Source organism: Eutrigla gurnardus (assembly GCF_963514095.1).
Source record: "Eutrigla gurnardus genome assembly, chromosome: 23".
NCBI classification, from domain to species: Eukaryota; Metazoa; Chordata; class Actinopteri; order Perciformes; family Triglidae; genus Eutrigla; species Eutrigla gurnardus.
In genome coordinates, this window is record NC_139934.1 from 5,349,489 (window position 1) to 5,371,566 (window position 22,078).

At 41.9% G+C, this 22,078-nt stretch overlaps 1 protein-coding gene and 1 long non-coding RNA gene across 2 annotated transcripts; both read right to left on the reverse strand.

Annotated features, from left to right (window-relative positions):
• Positions 1 to 336: 336 nt before the first annotated feature.
• LOC311008949 lies at positions 337 to 1,700 on the reverse strand. The gene is made up of 3 exons (XR_014596592.1): positions 908 to 1,700; positions 575 to 640; positions 337 to 470 (listed from the first exon to the last, which is right to left on the reverse strand). It is a non-coding gene; the product is annotated as an uncharacterized lncRNA (long non-coding RNA).
• A 162-nt stretch (positions 1,701 to 1,862) lies between these two features.
• LOC311008789 (uncharacterized protein) lies at positions 1,863 to 4,585 on the reverse strand. Its single transcript, XM_084002681.1, has 8 exons — positions 4,513 to 4,585; positions 4,120 to 4,422; positions 3,328 to 3,594; positions 3,062 to 3,172; positions 2,950 to 2,965; positions 2,780 to 2,865; positions 2,593 to 2,643; positions 1,863 to 2,502 (listed from the first exon to the last, which is right to left on the reverse strand). Exons 3-8 carry the CDS (start codon positions 3,485 to 3,487, stop codon positions 2,384 to 2,386), a joined length of 543 nt encoding a protein of 180 aa, XP_083858807.1. The 5' UTR covers positions 3,488 to 3,594; positions 4,120 to 4,422; positions 4,513 to 4,585; the 3' UTR covers positions 1,863 to 2,383.
• Between the last annotated feature and the right edge of the window lie 17,493 nt (positions 4,586 to 22,078).

A 22,078-nucleotide genomic window follows, 5' to 3' on the forward strand; every position in this document is an offset into this window, starting at 1 on the left:
TTGTGCCAGAGCCAATCACAGCTAAGGGGAAGGAAAGAAAGTAGTCCACCTCAGTGAGGACGGTGGTGGAACAGCTCAGGCCGTCCGATTCAGTTTCACTCAAACACCAGTGACCCAGAACCGCACATTTGCAGCAAAGAGTTTTGCAATCTCTCCAAAATGTATTCCGTCCCACAAAATAACATTTTAAAGAATGTTATAGGAAAAAACAACACCATCTGAAAACATTCAAATAATTCTAAATCACAACATTTCTGCTTTAATGTCGCAGCTTTTTTGGCAACTGAGGCTCAAAACTGTAAATATAAATAGCATGAAAAGGACATAAAAACACGATTGGCAGCAAGCACATAAAAACTTTATTGCATGTTTTGAAAAGGATTAAAAGTGTAAAACAAAGTACACTATTGATCCACGTTTAAAAGGAAAGTTCATTTTACATGAAAAATGCATTTGCTTCTCTCATGGACCTGGAGAAGAAGAGGAAACAGATTAAAAGTTATTTAAGACATATTTGCTTTACAATTTAAAGGCATAAATCTCAAACATGCGTAATACATTGCAGCATTGTTACCACGAGCCGTTCCCACTTTGACTTGAGCATAAACCGTTTCTTCTGTTACTGCAAGAGATGGTTTTCCTATGAAGAGAGAGGTGACGAGTTTGAATTATTGTTTTACATTCAATAGATGATCAACAGATGTTATCCGAAAGTCTTCATGAATATGACGGCCTTTCATTCACATAGAATGTGCATAAATACAAATGAGACAGGAGGGAACGAGTCACAGCTTTCAAGGACCAATAAATAAAAAATGAGGAAGCCACCTAGGATTTCCGCTGTGATCTGACCTGATTTAATACTTTCAACGCAAAATATTGGATGGAGATGTGCGAGTGACCGTACCTGCAGCCGATCCTATCCTCACATCAGAGTAAACGCAGCTCTCCTCCGGTTCATCACGCCGTCCTGATGAGACAAATAAACTACCTGTACTTTCTTGTATTTCCGGGATTGCTGGCAGTCTCTTAACTACAGCATTGCTTGCTTGCATCTCGAGCCCCCACCCTTCTTCCGGATGCTTTTAAGCCGTATGGAAGAGAGTGGGAGATTGCTGGATTGGTCTTCGTTTTCATTGTGTTGTATTGGAAACCGAGGCGCTACTCTTTCACATCAGATCCATCAAAAATACCCGAAGCACGAGGTCTCACCCTTTGACTTCCGGTAGCAACGCCACGCCAGCAGGAGAATAATCAGCAGGAATCCACAAAGCAACTGTAGAAGAAAATGTGTTACCTTACATTTCTTATTTGTTCTTCATATAATGTTCCTTTCTCTCGGGAATATCAAATGTCCTGCTGAGCTGTTTCTATTGAATTTAACCCTTGCCGTCTTGATGAAAAGACTCTTTGATCTTTCCTCTCTTCCTGAACTGTCTCCGTAACATTTGTTTTTCATACATTGATCAAGGCCCGATGAGTGACCCCTGTAGTGACATCGTCTAGCTCTCCTGAGAACGGTCACACCTTGTAGATATCAACAGATGTCTCTTCCTCTGCAGAGAGACATGTGTTGATTCAATGCAAATCCACTCATGACGCCTTCCCTTTTGTTCTCCCGAATGTTCTGTATAAATCCACCTCGGCCAGGCCATTCGGCAGACTGGATCTTCATGGATACACTGTGATTTTCTTTTCTCCACTGTCAGTGATTAAACCTCATTTGAACCAGCCACAGAATTGGACCTGAAGAGTTTTTTTCTACATATCGTAATATAATAATAATAATAATAGAATAAAAGAAATGTATTATTTATAATAAGTTATGCAACATTCCGACTACCAGGAAAAACATAGGGAACTTATTGCTAGTAAACCATTAGGTATTGGTGATATTGATGAAACAACCGTTAAATATTATGAAAGTTAACAAATATCTAAATTGTTCATGGGACTAATTATCCTTAGGAGGAGGAGACAAAAACACATTTTTTTTGGTAAATATGGGAGTGAGCACTCTCACCGTCACTCCCTCCTTTTTGCTGAGCTTTAAATTATTTCATTTACTCGCTACAAAGTACTAAAACACATCTGAAGAGCAGTTGTACTACTAAAAAAACTGCCATGAATGTGACGTTTTTCAAGTTGTCATCTGTGCAACTTGTTTTGTTGATGATACACTTCTCTTCATGGACCTGGAACAAAGTCACATTTTTTTTTTAAAGGAGCTGAAAATAATTCTGAACATGGGCTGGCCCTCTGACGTTTGAATTGTATCATCAAAACTGCATACTAACCTACCTCCAATGTAGATTTTTTTAAATAACATTTTTGACCCAGCAGGTGGACAGTTTGGGCTACCTGTGGTTACCATGGATACACATTATACATTATAGTAGTCCAAGCTTTCCACTGGATCTTCACGCTCACTCTTCTCTTCGATACCTTTCAGCTGAATCGAATGAAACGTGGCATCATCACCCACTTCTTTGGCATATCCACCTAAAAATAAGAATTCTTTCAAAATCATTCAATCCGTTACAAATAAAATAGGGTTCCAATACTTCCACATTGAAAATGTTTGTACCGTACCATTTCCCATATCTTTACAGCCGCCAATTGTATCGTACATGCATAGGTCTCCTACGGGTCAGTTGAAAATCGAGACAAAATCACATCACTTCATCTCTGACATTTCAGTGGCTTCGTGCAAAAAAATAGTTCATTTCAAGGTGAGGGAATTCTGATGGTGGCATTAACGGGATTAAGGAAGGCTAACCTTCAAGAGGTGAGGCATATATGTGCTCTTGAGTTGCATCCGGGTCGACCCGTTTATCCAGATCGGTGCTCTGAGGCTGCTCCGGTCTAAACATATATAAATATATATAAAGGAACTGCAGTGAATGTAACAGTTAGGTTCAGAGTGAGGGAAGAGAGTGTTGCACCAACCTGTCACTGGATGGATCTGTAAAAGAAGACATTTCTATCTTTATTTTTATTTTTTGCCAGCAAAATCTCCTCATTTCTGTGCCATTTACCGCCTCTGTAATTGTATTCTCACCCTTGGACTTTATGTAGCGATACACTAAGAGCAGGAGGATGACCAATACGGCTCCAGGGAGGACTCCGGTGAGCAGCAGCACAAGGGATGGACTGCTCTCAGGCCTGGAAACTGCAGAAAGAAACATCGTTAAAATATCCCTAGAACCACCAATTATCGTAATTTTTTTGTGATCTGAAGAGGGAATATCCCAAAACCTTGAATTCACTACCATGAATATGTTTGTAGCATTTTGTCCAGGTGAAACCTGTGTGATTAAAGCTTACGGTGTACGGTGATGTTGACGGCGTTGCTAACATCTCCCGATGCAGACTCACACCAGTACACTGCGTCCCTGTATTGCAGGTGGCTGATGTGGCATGTGGATCCGGTCATGGTGCCCCAGTCGTAACAGTGGGACAAGAGGCCGGTTTCAGTGAACCTCATCACCCTCCACTTGCTGGAGTTTCCCTCGCAGCTCAGCGACACGGACTCAGACGAGAAGTGCTGCACTCTGTCGGGATTCACTGTGAGATTCACTGTTGGGCTGAAATCTGAAAATAAAAGAATGATTAAACGACACATAATAATGCCTCAAACTAAGCAAAAGGATATTTTACAATTAAGGACAGTGGAAATGAAATGTTAGATTGTGATCCTTTTGTTTAAAACATATAATCAATAAATCAATCATTGATTTAATTCAGAAGTTTAATTTAATTCAAGTTCAATTTTAAAATGTGGACACCCTCAATTTTTTTTTTAATGAACAGTTATGTAGTGGTTGATCATTTTATTTTGTTATTATCGTTTATTATCTCATATTCAGACTTGCATAATGACTATTTCACAAAGATATGAGCTTAATGTAAATTAAACGTGATAATTTAAAGAAGGGGCAGGACTTGATAAGCTTAGCTTCCTCCTGTCCCTTTTTGAACTACTTGAACCTGAATGATTGATTTTTTTTTGTTGTCATTTTCATATTTGTATGATGTATTTAATGAACATAAATTCCAGCCAGGAATTTGAATAAGGAAATTTAAAAAAAACGGAATAAAGAAAGCAAGTGTACTGACCTCCAGACCAGATAAACCTCTGTGCACTATACTGAGTGTGATACAATGAGTCTCCTCTTGCAGCGCGACACAAATACCCGGTGGTGTGTTCCTGCCCACGAACGCTGATAGAACTCTGTCTCTTCTGCTTGCTGGCGTGTAGCGGTATACGCCTGTAGGAGCTGCCAGTGTCTTTGGGGACCGCCTTGAACCAGTAGATCTTCCATCCTGCAGAGGGATGTTCAAGCCCACCACAGCTCAGATTCACCAGGGCCCCGGGACTCAGCTATGATGGAGACACTGTGAGGACCGGCATCGGCGCATCTGTCAGAAAAAAAGGAGGATTTGTTTTACACGGTTTCTTTTCTTAAAAAAACTAGTTATTTAATTAACAATTAAATAAATGGAACTTACTGAGGTATATTGTCAATTTCAAGTCTGGACTCCACTGAGTTGAGGACTGCTGATGAGATTGGTTTCGGCCAGCACATCTGTAGGATCCACTGTGGAGATTAGAGGCGCTCTTAATCATGTATTGTCTCTTCTTGGGAGGAATTATTGAGCTGGACGTTTTCCATTCGTATTCCCATCCATCGTTTCCGCCGTTCTTTATCTCACATTTTAGAGTGATCCTCTCTTTCGCGTACATCTTCGGCCAGTTAGGATGTATAGTCACAACAGGCCTGTTTATTTCTGTTCATATTAATAACAATAACAAGAAGAAGTTTATCTGCCACATGGTTTATGGTAACAGACAAAATCGAGAACAATAAAGGAGGGGAATTGTGCAATCACCTTGAGTTTGTCCAACGTAGAGGAGTGGATTCACCACTAAAATAAAGAGCAATACTCAATTAGTCTTTTTATTTGGAACATTATTGCAGATAAAGCAGCTATCACAACTTCCTGTGTTGAGTCGGGCCACCAGCCAAGATCCAAACTACGGAAATAGTGTTAATAAAAAAAAGAAAAACGTGAGCTGCTCTCTCAGACAAACTTTTAAAAGTGACTTGGACTTAGAAAGTGAAGCATGTACTTACAGAATACCTCCAGCATACAGAACAAAGTGCACCTCATCCTCACATCCAGCACTGCAGGAACGAAGAGACAGAAATGTCATCTTGTCATGTGATATAATTCACTGCCATGTAAAAACCTCCACTAAGTTCTTCTGTACTTTTAAATTCCCCACTGTGTTCTCTGTCTGTCTGTCATCATGTTTTTTTTAAATAATTATTTTACTTTTTTTAAATGTGTTTTTAAAGGCAGGGTAGGTCATTTGGAAACATCACAGAAACTTTGACTTTGAACACATCACCAAACTGAAAAAAAACCCCGCCCTCTTCGTTCAGACCTCTGTTCAAACGTTTCATTATATAAACTATTAATATTGCAAATACATATTGAACCTTTTGGTAAGAAATCCTTATTCAGGCCACTAGATGGAGCCGAGGAGGTTGTTTTTGTTTGTTTGTTGGTTAAAGCCAGCAGGATTTCACTTTGTAGACTGCAATAAGCAGTTGGAGCATGATGCAACATTTATCACATTTATCACGGTGAAAATGTATCGCAACATAAGTTATTACATTTTTTAAAATCATATTGTGACAAGAATTGTGATATTATTGTATCATGGGGTCATCTGGTGATCCCCATCCACACTTTAACCTTTTTTGTCATTTTAAATGGATGAATTATTGGATGTTATTTTTTTTTTTTTAAATGAAGCATGATTTACAAAATTAGATTTAAAGCAGATGCAAACTCACTGAACAGGCAATCCTGCTAACCTGACCTATACTGCATCAGATAAACAGATACTGTAAATGCCAATACATTAACTGAGGTATACATACCATGGAGGCAGACCCTCAGTCAGCAGACCCCCAGTCAGCAGTACAGCACTGCATGCAAGGAAGCAGCTCAAGCATCGGAGGCGGCCAACCTCCCAGTGGGGACAGAAAGTCTGTTTCCTCTTCTGGCCTATCAACTCTGTGGTGATGAGCAGCCAAAACAAAAAAAATGATGGCCGGAAAGTGGTAGCGAACATGTAGTCTGGCCGGGCCTGATAAAACATTTTCTTTTTGAAAAAGTAAAAGAAAATTACAGCCAGCTGTTTTACATTAAATTCTTCCGATGTACCATCTCAATCACATTATTAATTTAATTTAACATGCTGAAGTGGTCTGTACCGAGTCATCAACACAACATCACATTGAAATGTCTTTGGAAAGGAGAAACGCTGCAGTAAGATTAACAGACAGACATGCTCAATGACATACTTCATAATCTGTAGGGAAAACATTTCTACAAAATAAGAGTTTTTACTGCTGCTTAAATGATTTCTTGCAAAAATACACAGTTATTATGATACTCATGAGTTTGATCACCATTTATGTTTCGAGCCAACAGTCTGCCATAGAACAAGGCAGCGCAACTGGTGAAGTTGCTCTCAGAGTGGCAATGCATACACAGAAGCAACCAGAACCCAGGTCCCTCCTACTGTGCAGCGCTGCAGTATCAGAACTGTAAATACTGATGTGCATTACATTGGCCTGGTCTGCATATTATACTTACCTGCTTCTGTATTAATAACACTGTTTCTGGTTAGTGGGGCACAGTAGCTTGTTTGTGGGGGAAGTTGTGACAAAAAACAACTGAATTTCACCATTACATCTCTACCGTATACTGCAGTTCAACTTTTGTGATGTTTTGTGTATTTTCCCAGTTGAATGACAAAGTGAGCTTTAAGCAGCAGCATGAATAATTAGTGACACTTTGTGAGGCAACAGGAGCCTCATATCTACCGGTATGCAGGAAAGAAAGAAATATATATCATTTTCAAAGTCGTAATTCAAACTGGTCTATTTGTGTGAGAATGGTGTGAAAAGGAAGGAAACAGACCGTGTAAACTCAGAAGCAGAAGATAATGAAACTTCCGATCCTACACTAACACGCGATACATCTTCATTTTCTCTGCAGTTCCTGATTTCATCCAATGTTCTTGGTGTGTCTTAAGCTTTCTCTCCACAGAATAGAAGCATTTCCCAGAAGCAGCGTGAGGATGGGACACGCTGTGCTCCGTGTGCTGGGGTTTCTCTGTGAGGACTTTGTTTAAATCATAGTTCCCATCGATGCAACGTTTTAAATGCCTGATGTTGTTTGTTTTACAGCCAGTTTGATAATGTATGACGATGTTTCAAACTCTGTTTCAGCTCTCATCCTCTACTGTGAACCAGCTCAAGGTAATTACACAGTTATTCTTTTGATATTCACTCGGGATGAAGCAGTATCACCTTTTAACTGTAGGATAAGTGCAGTGACAGGAAATAAAACATCTCACTTTCATGCATCTTGTGTTGGTTTCTAGATGCTCTGCTGACCATTGAGCCAAACTGGTCCACTTTATTTACCGGAGAGTCTGTTACCTTCATGTGTGACATGAGGCAAGGAAATGACAACGACTGGTTTTACATGATCGGGAAGGATGGTTACGCTGTTCTCTCATGGAAAGAACATAAGAATTATACATCAACTTCTCTAGATCCAGGCCAGAGTGGTGAATATCACTGTGTTGGTGATCGTAAGAGGTCATATTTGAGAAAAGAAAGTAATAAAGTCTCTCTAACTGTATCAGGTAAGTTCTCAAAGTTTTACCTCATGACAAATCACTTATTTATGAGCCATGTGTATATGATCACCCTGTTTGATAAAGTGCTAATATGATATAATGTAATATGAGCTTAAAGTTCTGATATATATATATAATGTATGTCCTTTGTTTAAAGGAGCAATCATCACATATTTAATCATTGTATCTATTGTGAGAGAGTAATACAGGACGGTACATCCTAGAAATGGATGCATCTTGATGTACAAAGTGTCTCTTATTAGTGATAAGAGTAATGTTTTAAACCAGGCAGTTTGAAAGTGGCGCCTCCTTCAGGGGAAATGTAGTCTTTTATTATAGTATGAGTGACTTTGGCATCTTCTCGTGTCTCAAACTCTACTTGTTCTTAACATTTGTTCATATTTGTGATATATTGAACTGATTTACTAAAAAGAAAAAGGAACCATCTGTGTTACACAGACAAAGATGTGATCCTGCAAACTCCTGCGTCCACCTTGTTCAGAGGAGAGTCGGTGACGCTTCGCTGTCGGCATCGTGATCAGAGAAAGGAGGAGGCAACCTTCTACAAAGACGGATCACTGATAGAAACGGACATAAACCAACAAAACACAGTTGAAGTGACGACTTCTCCGACGTCAACCGAGAGCTCTTACTCGTGTAAATTTGAGGATGAAGAATCTGAATCAGTAAAACTGAAAATGCAATGTGAGTACTTTTCACATTAAGGAGCTGCAGACGTATAACCTTCCCAGAGTGAAGCAGAGGGAGTTTTTATTCTCTAGAATCCACGTTAGTTTAAGTTAATCTACACTTTCAGTGGTTAATGTATGTGATGATCACCGTTGATTGATTTCCATCAGGTCGCTACACCTTAATTATATACACAGATTTAAAAGTAATTACTACATTATTTTCTTCCATTAAATGTAGCAGCACCAAGAAAATAATGACCACATTCATGTCTTTGTTCTACATTAAAACAGCACGACCAAAGGCCCGTCTCAACAAAGGCTCTGAACGGGACTATGTGACCCTGACCTGCTCTGTGGGACCATCATCACCATCACCATCATCACCATCATCAGCATCATCCTCTGGTTGGAAATATTTCTGGTACAGAGGTGATATATCCTCTGAACCACTGACCACACAAGATTACATTCTCCTCTCAAACGGACAAATCCGTGTCTCACAAAGAGGACTCTACTGGTGTAGAGGAGGACGAGGAAACCCAGTTTTCTACACGGAGTACAGTGAAGTAATAAGTGGTGAGTTGATATGGAGAACAATGTAAAAATAATCCTTATTCATAATAAAACATATTTGACCTTTAATACACTGATACTGTTGAATCATGGACAGTTAAAATCAGGCCTGTTGTGACTCTGCAACCCAACTGGCCTGAGTTATACTCTGGAGAGACGATCACTGTGTGTCTAGTCGAGGATGGAGGAGACACTGAGTGGGAGTACGAATGGTTGACACCCAACTCATACAGACCTCAAAACCCACGTGACCACATGATTAGGTCATCACTCGGTGGAAAGTACCGGTACAAGGGCAGAAGTAAAAAATACAAGATCTTCACAGACTCGAGTGATGCTTTCACACTGAAACTTGATTCCAGTAAGTCACCTGTTTTATTTTGCTGAATGTAAAACAAGTTTATATTATTTCAAATGTTAGTTTGGTTGATATATTTTAAGACGATGCACCTTCACACTTGTGTGACACATTTGGAGATGGAGAACTAAGTAGGATACAAGTAGTGCTCCACTGACTCATCATAACATGTCTTCGTTCTGTGAAATCATGTCCAACAGATAAACCTAAGCCTGATCTCACTGTGTCTCCATCATGGCTGAGTCCTGGAGCCTCGGTGACTCTGAACTGCAGTGTTCAGCATCTGTCTGCAGGATGGAGGTTCTACTGGTATAAGGCTGTTCCCAAACCCTCAGAGAGCTCCTACAACTCCTACAGTTATGAGCTGCTACCTGGTAGCACCATCGGGACCGAACCCTACATTGTTCATGGACAGACGCACACGGCAGGATATATGTGCAGGGCTGAAAGAGGAGATCCAGTCTACTCCACTCATTATAGTGACACTAAGTTTGTCTGGTCTGGAGGTAGGTTTGTCTTGACTTTTCCGTTCTTGCACAAAAGAAGACATTTAGTTATTATGGAGATATTCTAGTCACGTTCACGTTTTCACGTTACCAGAAGGCCACCTTAGTTTGCCGACAGGTTTGACGTTAATGCAATAATGTCTCTATTGGTGTGATCCTTTGTTTCTTCTCACCAACAATTAAAAAGATTAAGAACACAATAAACCTGCAGGATTATTTCCATTGTCCCCTCATTACGTCTTGTTTCTCAGACTTCAATCCAGCGGCATCTCTCTCAGTGAGTCCTGACAGAGTGCAACACTTCAGGGAAGAGTCGCCGTCACTGAGCTGTGAGGGAAGCTCCACTGAGTGGAGAGTGAGCAGGTTTTCTTTATGTGGCTCCCCATCATACTCTACTACCTGGGGGACAATGACTGGATCCACATGCATCATGAACCGCACCCGGATCAGTGGAGTGTACTGGTGTGAGTCTGGAACAGGACAGTTCAGCAATGCAGTCAACATCACTATACATAGTGAGTTTTAAATGAATTTAATTTGGAGTATTTCTATTTCAACCTGCACCAGCTGGTCTTTCTGACCAAAACTTCATCTTCATCGAATGTGTAGTAATACTTGTGTATGTTTCTCATGATTTGTGTGTAGTTCACAGTGATGTCTCAGTGCCCGGGTCTGAACAAAGCTCTCCACTTCCTGTCGGGTTGATCACCGGGTTGGTTTGTGGAGTTTTAATGATTATGATCCTGCTGCTGGGTCTGTATCACTGCAGAAAGTCAAAATGTGAGAAGTTTTCCTTCTTATATCACATTGATTACAGTCCGATGATAAAAACTCAAAGGTGTAATTCCAAGTCATGGAAACAATACGATGACTTGCAATATAACATCACCTTTTTTGTTTTGTTTAACAGATTCAAGCTTCATGAGGTTGGTACAAGTCTCCCTCCTCTCATTCTGAACATAACAGCGGTGCATTACATGTTCCTTATTAAATCCACCTAATTTACTTCGTGTTTTGGACCCAGCAGGTCTCAGAGCACCAATCAGAGCCCAGCTGCAGACCTGGTTGATCCTCAACAACAAGTCTACAGTTCTCTTCTCCACGGTCAGCCTGAGTTATGATTCCCTTTAGGCATCATCCTTAACTGTAAAGCTAACATTTCCCCCTTTTTTAAGAGGATATACAAATGGTTTTAACGGGATCACAATGATTGATATGACCTTGATTTTCACTGCTCTGTAGGTGATGCTTGTGTCTATGAAGAAATCAGAGGCTCCGAACAACCAGAACATGGTACAGTATATTCTTTGAGTTAAACAGAGAGAGAAGTAAACAAAATACTATTTTTAAATACTACAATGAAATGATTCAGTTATTGACTGATCGTCGTACTGAAAGGGGTTGGGTTTTGGTTCTCCCCCCTTTCACCTCTTTGGCGGAGAGTGCTTGGGTTAACGGCTGACATTTTTTCAGAAGATCAAAACAGGAAATAAACTCGTGGAGAATCTACAGCTCTTTGCATTTTGTTAGTTACATATTCTGTAGTTGGGCTTAAAGGCGATGATTGCTAAGAAGGAAATGAGTACTTTTATTGAGCTCTACACTTCCTGTCGGGTTGATCACCGGGTCAGTTTGTGGAGTTTTAATGATTATGATCCTGCTGCTGGGTCTGTATCACTGCAGAAAGTCAAAATGTGAGATGTTTTCCTTCTTATATTACATTGATTACAGTCCGATGATGAAAAGTCAAAGGTGTAATTCCAAGTCATGGAAACAATATGATGACTTACAAAATAAAATCACCTTTTTTTTTTTTTTTTTTTAACAGATTCAAGCTTCATGAGGTTGGTACAAGTCTCCCTCCTCTCATTCTGAACATAACAGCGGTGCATTACATGTTCCTTATTAAATCCACCTAATTTACTACGTGTTTTGGACCCAGCAGGTCTCAGAGCACCAATCAGAGCCCAGCTGCAGACCTGGTTGATCCTCAACAACAAGTCTACAGTTCTCTTCTCCACGGTCAGCCTGAGTTATGATTCCCTTTAGGCATCATCCTTAACTGTAAAGCTAACATGTCCCCCTTTTTTAAGAGGATATACAAATGGTTTTAACGGGATCACAATGATTGATATGACCTTGATTTTCACTGCTCTGTAGGTGATGCTTGTGTCTATGAAGAAATCAGAGGCTCCAAACAACCAGAACATGGTACAGTATATTCTTTGAGTTTAACAGAGAGAGAAGTAAACAAAATACTATTTTTAAATACTACAATGAAATGATTCAGTTGACTGACGACCCCGTTAGTTACATATTCTGTGATTGGGTTTAAAGGCAATGATTGCTAAGAAGGAAGTGAGTACTTTTATTCTATGTGGTGAGAATTAAATGCCTGAACAAACAAAGGGAAATCCTCTTTTCATGCATTCGTCTGATGCTTTTTACACAGAATATGAATGAACCAGAAGAAGAGAACGTTTATGTGAGGACATGATCAGCTGCAGGTAAAGTCAAGTTCAACAGACTTTGTACTACAGTAAACCAATTATTAATACATTGTCCCTTCACACCTCATATAGATCTTCCAGGATTAATGAAGGCCTCTGTAAGGAGCGAGCCAATGGAATGGATGCCAACATGAAAGACCACATCCTTTAGCAAGCAGCAATTATTGTGTGCACCTCTGCTTTCCTAATACCAGACAGCATTTTCTACAGTTGATCTATTAGCAGATCATTTACATTTAATATTCAGTTGTTCATATATTAGTAAAAAAATACATTCAATTATAATAATCCATATAATGTGTGTTTACTGTCCACTTCCTTCTTTGGTGGAGTATTATGTCACTTTCTTGTTTTTATACCTCCAGTAGACGACTATAAGAGCAGGTCGCTGGTTCCACAAGCAGCAATAATAAGTTGTTTGAAACATCAGCGTCGGTACACTGGTGATAGTGCAGCTATGGAGTCAGAAAATCATCAAGTTTCCCCTCTGTATGTTCTTTACTTTGACCCGGATGTGTTTAATGTTTTATGCATCGACTGTCAGCGCCATCAGACATCTTTTAAGAATAAAAATGTTTTTTAAAAAAGCTTGGCTTTCATTATTGGCAAATGTGTTTGTTTGTTCTATAAAAATCTGATTCGTATTTGATCATCCAGCTACAATTTAGTGTCACATTAAATAGAAACCTGTGACATTTGTAACAAACCTGCCTGCAGAATAAACCCTGAACCTCGCAACCAATCACTCATAGGCTAAATACATGAACTCAATATAAATGTAAAGGCTTTCTCTTCAACACACGCCTTATTCTGTATCATAAAGAGAGACAAATCTCAGTGTACTCACAGAATAACCCGGCATCGTCCCCGACACTCCCACTCTTCCTCTGAGAAAACTTTCCAGCTCAGCACCAACGTGAAACTTCAGCATGAGGGTAAAGTTCCTTTTAATGCCATTTTCCACACCATTTATTGTTTGACAGCGCACATAAGAAGTAAATATTGAACATAAACTACACGTGTACAGTTTGTCTAATGCAGCGGTCCTCAAACATTCTGAGTCACAACGATAATAATAATAATGTTTATTAGATCACCGAAGACAAACCGGAAACGACATAAACAAGATAATAAAATTTACTCCATGTTCAGTTATACAGTCATCTCTTTACCTACTTACTATGGTTCAGTGGCACCTATCCCAGCATGCATTGGGTTAGGAGCATGATAAGCGGTAGGCAATTTCCATATTACAGTAAATAAAGTACACTGATCCAAGTTGTTAACACGTTTTGCACTCACTGCATAAAATAAATTAATTTACTTACCATTTTCACCAACATGAAATTGTGCCGGAGCCAATCACAGCTGAGGGGAAGGAAAGAAAGTAGTCCACCTCAGTGAGGACGGTGGTGGAACAGCTCAGGCCGTCCGATTCAGTTTCACTCAAACACCAGTGACCCAGAACCGCACATTTGCAGCAAAGAGTTTTGCAATCTCTGCAAAATGTATTCGGAAACGTCCCACAAAACAACATTTTAAAAAATGTTACAGGGAAAAACAACACCATCTGAAAATATTCAAATAATACTAAATCACAACATTTCTGCTTTAATGTTCAATTTCTTTCAGGCCGTGTAGCATTTTTGGCAACTGAGGCACAAAACTGTAAATATAATTAAAACTGCAAGCAGTGCTGTGACGGGCCCACGGTCATATGCGCTCGTGGACTGCCTGCGGTCACAGGGCAGTGTCGTGGACGCTACCCTTGGCGCGGCCGCCTCTCGTGGCTCAAGTTGAGACACAAGCGATTGACACCGAAAGGCATCCATCTCTCACGTGCGGTCGTGGAGTGCCTGCATTCACATGGCAGCGTGGCAGCCGCCTACCTGTGCAGCGGCAACCTCCTTGTAGCGCAAGTTTAGACACAAGCGATTGACATTCAAAGCCATCTGTCTGTCACGTGCAGTCGTGTAGTGGCTGCATTCACAAGTGAAACTACATTTCAGTCACAGAGCTCACACACATGTCCATGCCTTCCTGACATCTCTCCTCCTCCCCCTAGTGTGACATCTCTCCTCCTCCCCCTGTGTCCTCCTTGCAAGCTGAAATGAGAGGAATTAGTTAAAAAAAATCAGGTGTGGCTTTTACTTGGAAAAAGTCACAAAATCAATGACATTTCCTGTCGCCAGTAGGTGGCGCTCTGACTGTGAGGCAATATAACAGTGCAGACTTGTTCAGGAAGGAACTCTAATCAAGTGTGGAAAGTTTGGAGCAGATCAGAGAAGAAACACTGAAGTTATAATAGTTTGGATGTTTATGGCAGAGTTCAACTGACAGCTGTGTGAGGTGCATGTGAAGTGTGCCATCTCTCCTCCTCCCTTTGTGTCCAGGCTGAAATGAGAGGAATTTTAAAAAAGGAATTAAAAGTGGCATGACTGTTGATCTGGTGTAAAGCAGACTGGAACTGCATGTGAGATTCACAGATTCTCCATGTGTCACTGATAGATCTCTGTCTCCCCCTGGTGGTCGCTGTGCCCCTGTGTCTCTCCCCCCTGTGTCCTGAGTGAAGATTGAGTGAAAACCTGGCTGAATTACACACTTGGCTAAAAACATTTTTTTACCCACTTTATCATGACTTTAGGCGGTGGGTCCTAGAGGCTTTTTTGTACATCTCTACTTGGGCTATCTAGGAAAAAATATTTCATAGGTGTACGCTTAACCTAGAGGGGGGGCTGTTGCTCAGAAAAAGGGCCTAAAATCAGACACATTTCATGTTGCCATTAGGTGGCGCTCTACCTGTGAGTTAAAATTGCAGTGCAGTTGTGTTCAGGACCTGACTCTTATCAAGCATGAATATTTTGGAGCAGATCGGAGAAGAAACGGTGAAGTTTAAATGCCTGTGGCGAAGGTTGAAATAGTAGCGCAGTCATGGCGTCGCCGTGGCCACGCCCCTAGACTTTTGGAGCATCTTTGAGTAACTTTTTGTCCTTAAGGCCTTTCCAACCACATATCCAATTTTGGTATCAATCGGATCAACGGTATAGCACAAGTTGGATTTAGTACGACCCCTGTGAATGGTCAAAAACGGCCAAAAATGGCACTTTTTGGAAATTTGTGGCAGCGCCAAACATTACTCAATTTGATTAAACTTGACATGTATTTTTCTTTGAAGTTATGGCAACATAGGTTTCAAGTTTCGTAATTTTTGGCCCAAAGGTTATAGAGTTATGCTAATTGCGATTTGGTGGCCCAACCCTCTTATGTTCATTGGCCGATATCTTCTTCATTTTTGGCAACTGAGGCTCAAGACTGTAAATATTAATAGCATGAAAAGGACATAAAAACATGATTGGCAACAAGCAAATGAAAACTTTATTGCATGTTTTGAAAAGGATTAAAAGTGTAAAACAATGGTGGGTGGGTGGAGAGGGGGAGAGTGTGAGGTCAAATGTGGAGAAGTCAAGGAATTCAGATGAATGCAGCTTTCCTGGGTGGATGTTGAAGTCACCGAGGACAACGAGTGGTGTGTCATCATCAGGGGAGCAGCTTAGGAGGGCATCCATCTCATCTAAAAAGTCACTGATACCCCTTTTCCACCAACGCGAACCTAGTTCAAGAGCCGGGCCGGTGCCGTGCTGGTTCGCAGTTGGTTCAACTTGCGAACCGTCCGAGAACCTGTTTGCGTTTCCACCGGCTAGAGAACCACGTCATTACGTCACTGTATACGTCTGAGGTTTCCCCGCAGTGCTAATTTCAAGCATAGCAGACATGTCTCTTCAGAAAAAGTGTTTATTTTGGTAAATAATACAATAACAATAAAATACACAAAATACTAAAATCACAACATTTTTTAAAGTGTAGAACAGTGTGTGATCAATAGATCGGAGTGTTTGATGTGTAGTCATCTGCAGGTTGGACCTCCGTTCAATATCGCCGATGTCCGTCAGCTCTACAAACACAAACCAGAGAACAGCGGTTTAATCACAAACGTGTCCACGGCGCTGCGAACATAGATGTTAAGTCACGTTGGTAGTTGGTAACGTTGAGTGAGCCAACGGCAGTCAGAAAGTGGCATGCTAACGTTGTTGTTAGCAATATCACGCTAGCTGGCTAGCTAGCCGGTCAGCTTACATTACGCGAGGATGCATAGCCACTAGTTGCTGCTGTTACGAACGTAATCGCTAGCTTGGTAAACTAAACAGAAATGTGTCGTTAGTTTGCAACGAGGTGAAACATTTTAAAAGTGAAACTTACCGGGAACGTTAGTAAAACTCTGCACTCCGCAGCGGCGTATTTTCCCCCGTTGCCTCGATCGTTAACCCCGCCCCCAGCCCCTAACGTAAGCCGGGCCCTGTTCCAGCCCAGCAAAGAGTTGGGGCCGCTCGGGAACCAGTTTTCCAGGCCGAGAGCCGGCTCTTTGTCTGTGGAAACAGGAAGAACTGGTTCGCGATTGGGCACCGGCTCCGAACCGACCCTCAAAATGCCTCGGTGGAAAAGGGGTATGAGAGGACTTAAGGCAGGAACACACCGGCCCAACCGTTGGACGTCTGAAGCGTTTGGAGAGGCTCGGACGAGGTCGGGAACACATATGTTTGGTGTGTACAGCTGCGTCGGAAGCTTTCGGAGCTGCGCGGACGTTGTCTGATCAGACTGAGCATACGAAGTCTGAGGAGGTGGGCTGGTGGACGTCTGAGCCATTGGATACTCTGATTGGCGGTGTGCTAGCGAATCAGAGTATCCAATGGCGGTGTGTGGGCGGGGCGGAAGTGACGATGGTATTACTCGTTCCCTACTGAGACGACATCTTCGTAAAATAATGAGCCCGAGAGCACACAACGCGAGTGTCACCCTAGCCAGAGTCATCTTCCAGAAATGCCAAGTATTTAGTCCACAAAGGTCTTCTCGAATCGAACGAATACTGAACCAAGACTGTGTGTGCATTGTTTTTATCTGCACTCTGTTCCGTCATTTCCTGTTTTCCTGTTTTGGAGTATTGGCACAAGACTAGCGCCACCCGCTGTTAAGGAGGCTTATTGCATCTCGCGCAAGCGCAGAACGTACACGCTGCTGTGTTGTCGGAAGCACGTCGAAGCGGTGTGTACAACGCAACTTTTCTGCCGAACGGGTCAGACGAGAGGCAACAGAGTGGGCAGAGAGTGGTCGGATAAGGCAGTTGGACGTCTGGGCGGTGTGTGGGGGCCTTTAAGTGCTTGGTTTACCACATGCAGGTTTAGCCCCCCCCCCCCCCCTCCAATCAAGTCTATTCACTGCAGCTGAGATGGCTGAAACTAGGTAATTGCCCACTCAGTATGAACAGCTTCACAAGAATTTAAACAAGCTAGACAAGACTAAATATTACAACTGGTTCTACTCATAAAAACCTATAAACCAGTATCTAGGAGAACATTTAATTATATAAACTATTAATATTGCAAATACATATTCAACCTTTTGGTAAAAAATCGTTAATCAGTCCACTAGATGGTGCAGAGGAGGTTGTTTTTTTTGTTTGTTGGTGCAGTCACTATGCAGACTGCAATAAACAGTTCAGCTTGTCTGGAGCATGATGCAACATTTATGACATTTATCACAGTGAAAATGTATCACAATATAAGTTAATGCAATACTTGAATATCGCAAACATTTTTTTAAATCATATTGTGACACAAGAATTGTGATGATATTGTATCATGGGGTCCTCTGGTAATCCCCATCCACACTTTAACCTATTTTGTCATTTTAAAAGGATAAATTATTGGATGTTATTTTAAAGAAAATGAAGCATGATTTACAAAATTAGATTTAAAGCAGATGCAAACTCACTGAACACAAAGACCCCCCCCCCCCCCCCCACCCCCCCCCCACACACACACAGGCAATACTGCTAACCTGACCTATACTGCATCAGGTAAACAGATACTGTAAATGCCAATACATTAACTGAACAGGGGTTTACATACCATGGAGGCAGAACCTCAGTCAGCAGACCCCCAGTCAGCAGAACCCCAGTCGATAGACCCCCAGTCAGCAGACCCCCAGTCAGCAGAACCCCAGTCAGCAGACCCCCAGTCAGCAGAACCCCAGTCAGCAGGCCCCCAGTCAGCAGGCCCCCAGTCAGCAGCGCAGCACTACATGCAAGGAAGCAGCTCCAGCATCGGAGGCGGCCAACCTCCCAGTGGGGACAGAAAGTTTCCTCTGAGAAATCTTTCCAGCTCGGCACCAACGTGAAACTTCAGCATGAGGGAAAAGTTCCTTTTAATGCCATTTTCCACACCATTTATTGTTTGACAGCGCACATAAAAAGTAAATATTGAATATAAACTACACGTGTACAGTTTGTCTAATGCAGCGGTCCTCAAACATTCTGAGACACAACGATAATAATAATGATGTTTATTAGATCACCAAAGAGAAACCGGAAACGACTTAACAAGATAATAAAATTAACTTCATGTTCAGTGATACAGTCATCTCTTTACCTACTTACTACCGTTCAGTGGCGCCTATCCCAGCATGCATTGGGTTAGGAGCATGATAAGCGGTAGGCATTTTTCCATATTACAGTAAATAGAGTACACTGATCCAAGTTGTTAACGCGTTTTGCACTCACTGCATTAAATACATTAATTTACTTACCTTTTACACCAACAGGAAATTGTGCCGGAGCCAATCACAGCTGAGGGGAAGGAAAGAAAGTAGTCCACCTCAGTGAGGACGGTGGTGGAACAGCTCAGGCCGTCCGATTCAGTTTCACTCAAACACCAGTGACCCAGAACCGCACATTTGCAACAAAGAGTTTTGCAATCTCTGCAAAATGTATTCGGAAACGTCCCACATAATAACATTTAAAAAAATGTTACAGCGAAAAACAACACCATCTGAAAACATTCAAATAATCCTAAATCACAACATTTCTGCTTTAATGTTCAATTTCTTTCAGGCCGTGCAGCATTTTTGGCAACTGAGGCACAAAACTGTAAATATAATTAAAACTGCAAGCAGTGCTGTGACGGGCCCTCGCTCATATGCGCTCGTGGACTGCCTGCGGTCACAGGGCAGTGTCGTGGACGCTACCCTTGGTGCGGCCGCCTCTCGTGGCTCAAGTTGAGACACAAGCGATTGACACCGAAAGGCATCCATCTCTCACGTACGGTCGTGGAGTGCCTGCATTCACATGGCAGCGTGGCAGCCGCCTACCTGTGCAGCGGCAACCTCCTTGTAGCACAAGTTTAGACACAAGCGATTGACATTCAAAGCCATCTGTCTGTCACGTGCAGTCGTGTAGTGGCTGCATTCACAAGTGAAATTTCAGTCACAAAGCTCACACACATGTCCATGCCTTCCTGACATCTGTCCTGCTCCCCCTAGTGTGACATCTCTCCTCCTCCCCCTGTGTCCTCCTTGCAAGCTGAAATGAGAGGAATTAGTTAAAAAAAATCAGGTTTGGCTTTTACTTGGAAAAAGTCACAAAATCAATGACATTTCCTGTCGCCAGTAGGTGGCGCTCTGACTGTGAGGCAATATAACAGTGCAGACTTGTTAAGGAAGGAACTCTAATCAAGTGTGGAAAGTTTGGAGCAGATCAGAGAAGAAACACTGAAGTTATAATAGTTTGGATGTTTATGGCAGAGTTCAACTGACAGCTGTCTGAGGTGCATGTGGAGATGTGTGCCATCTCTCCTCCTCCCTTTGTGTCCAGGCTGAAATGAGAGGAATTAAAAAAAAGGAATTAAAAGTGGCATGACTGTTGATCTGGTGTAAAGCAGACTGGAACTGCATGTGAGATTCACAGATTCTCTAGTGTCACTGATAGATCTCTGACTCCCCCTGGTGGTCGCTGTGCCCCTGTGTCTCTCCCCCCTGTGTCCTGAGTGAAGATTGAGTGAAAACCTGGCTGAATTACACACTCGGCAAAAAACATTTTTTTTACCCACTTTATCATGACTTAAGGCGGTGGGTCTCAGAGGCTTTTTTGTACATCTCTACATGGGCTATCTAGGAAAAAATATTTCATGCGTGTACGCTTAACCTAGAGGGGGGGCTGTTGCTCAGAAAAAGGGCCTTAAATCAGACACATTTCATGTCACTATTAGGTGGCGCTCTACCTGTGAGTTAAAATTGCTGTGCAGTTGTGTTCAGGACCTGACTCTTATCAAGCATGAATATTTTGGAGCAGATCGGAGAAGAAACGGTGAAGTTTAAATGCATTAAGGTTGAAAATAGTAGCGCAGTCATGGCGTCGCCGTGGCCACGCCCATAGACTTTTGGAGCATCTTTGAGTAACTTTTTGTCCTAAAGGCCTTTCCAACCACATATCCAATTTTGGTATCAATCGGATCAACGGTATAGTACAAGTTCGATTTAGTACGACCCCTGTGAATGACCAAAAACAGCCAAAAACTGCCAAAAATTGCACTTTTTGGAAATTTGTGGCAGCGCCAAACATTACTCAATTTGATGAAACTTGACATGTATGTTCTTTGAAGCTATGGCAACATAGGTTTCAAGTTTCGTAATTTTTGGCCCAAAGGTTATAGTTATGCTTATTGCGATTTGGTGGCCCAACCCTCTTATGTTCATTGGTCGATATCTTCTGATTAAATGCATATTTTCAAAAGCTTTATGCGTACCAAATTCCGTCCAAATCGGGTCAACGGTGTCCGAGGAATGAACAACTTCTTGTTTTTCATAAAATCCAAGATGGCGAAAAATTTTCCCAGGCGGACTTTTGTACTCCAAGAGGATTTCGAAGGTCGAAGGCGTGAAAGAATAATAAAAAAAAACATTGCAATAACAATAGGGCTTCGCAGCCCGACGTTGTCGGCGCTCGGGCCCTAAATAGCATGAAAAGGACATAAAAACATGATTGGCAACAAGCAAATGAAAACTTTATTGCATGTTTTGAAAAGGATTAAAAGTGTAAAACAATGGTGGGTGGGTGGAGAGGGGGAGAGTGTGAGGTCAAATGTGGAGAAGTCAACGAATTCAGATGAATGCAGCTTTCCTGGGTGGATGTTGAAGTCACCGAGGACAACGAGTGGTGTGCCATCATCAGGGGAGCAGCTTAGGAGGGCATCCATCTCATCTAAAAAGTCACTGAGAGGACCAGGTGGGCGATAGATCACTATGATGTTGAGCTTGAAAGGAAGGGTGACAGAGACGGCATGAAATTCAAGTGCAGATCGGGTTAGGTGGTCCAGGGGAAGGACCTGGTAGAACCACCTGGGTGAGATAAGAAGTCCAGTTCCTCCATCCTCGACCTGTTGGTCTTGGGGAGTGTGAAAACGAGTAGACAGTTGAGAGGGCAGCTGGAGTGGCAGTGTTTTCTGGGGTGATCCAGGTCTCCGTAGTAAGGGCCAGGAAGTGGAGAGTTTGCAGGGAGGCATACGCTGAAATGGTGTCCGCTTTCTTGACTGCAGACTGGCAGTTCCACAGCCCCACTAGTAAATTAAGTTCCGTACCGGTGGAGAATGGTGGGTAGCAGAGATTGGATGGGTTACAGCCTCGAGAGAAGGGTCTCTGGTAAAATTTTCTCCAATGTGATGTCCTGACTGGGATAGGACACATGGCTGTGATGGATGGTGGTTGAGATGTTATGCCCACCTCAATGGACTCCCACAGATCGACTCCCTTGTCTTTGTTCAACTGTCTTCGTTTGGCTGTCCTGATGCTGCAGCTGTAGTGACAAGCTCTTAAGTGCTTGGTTT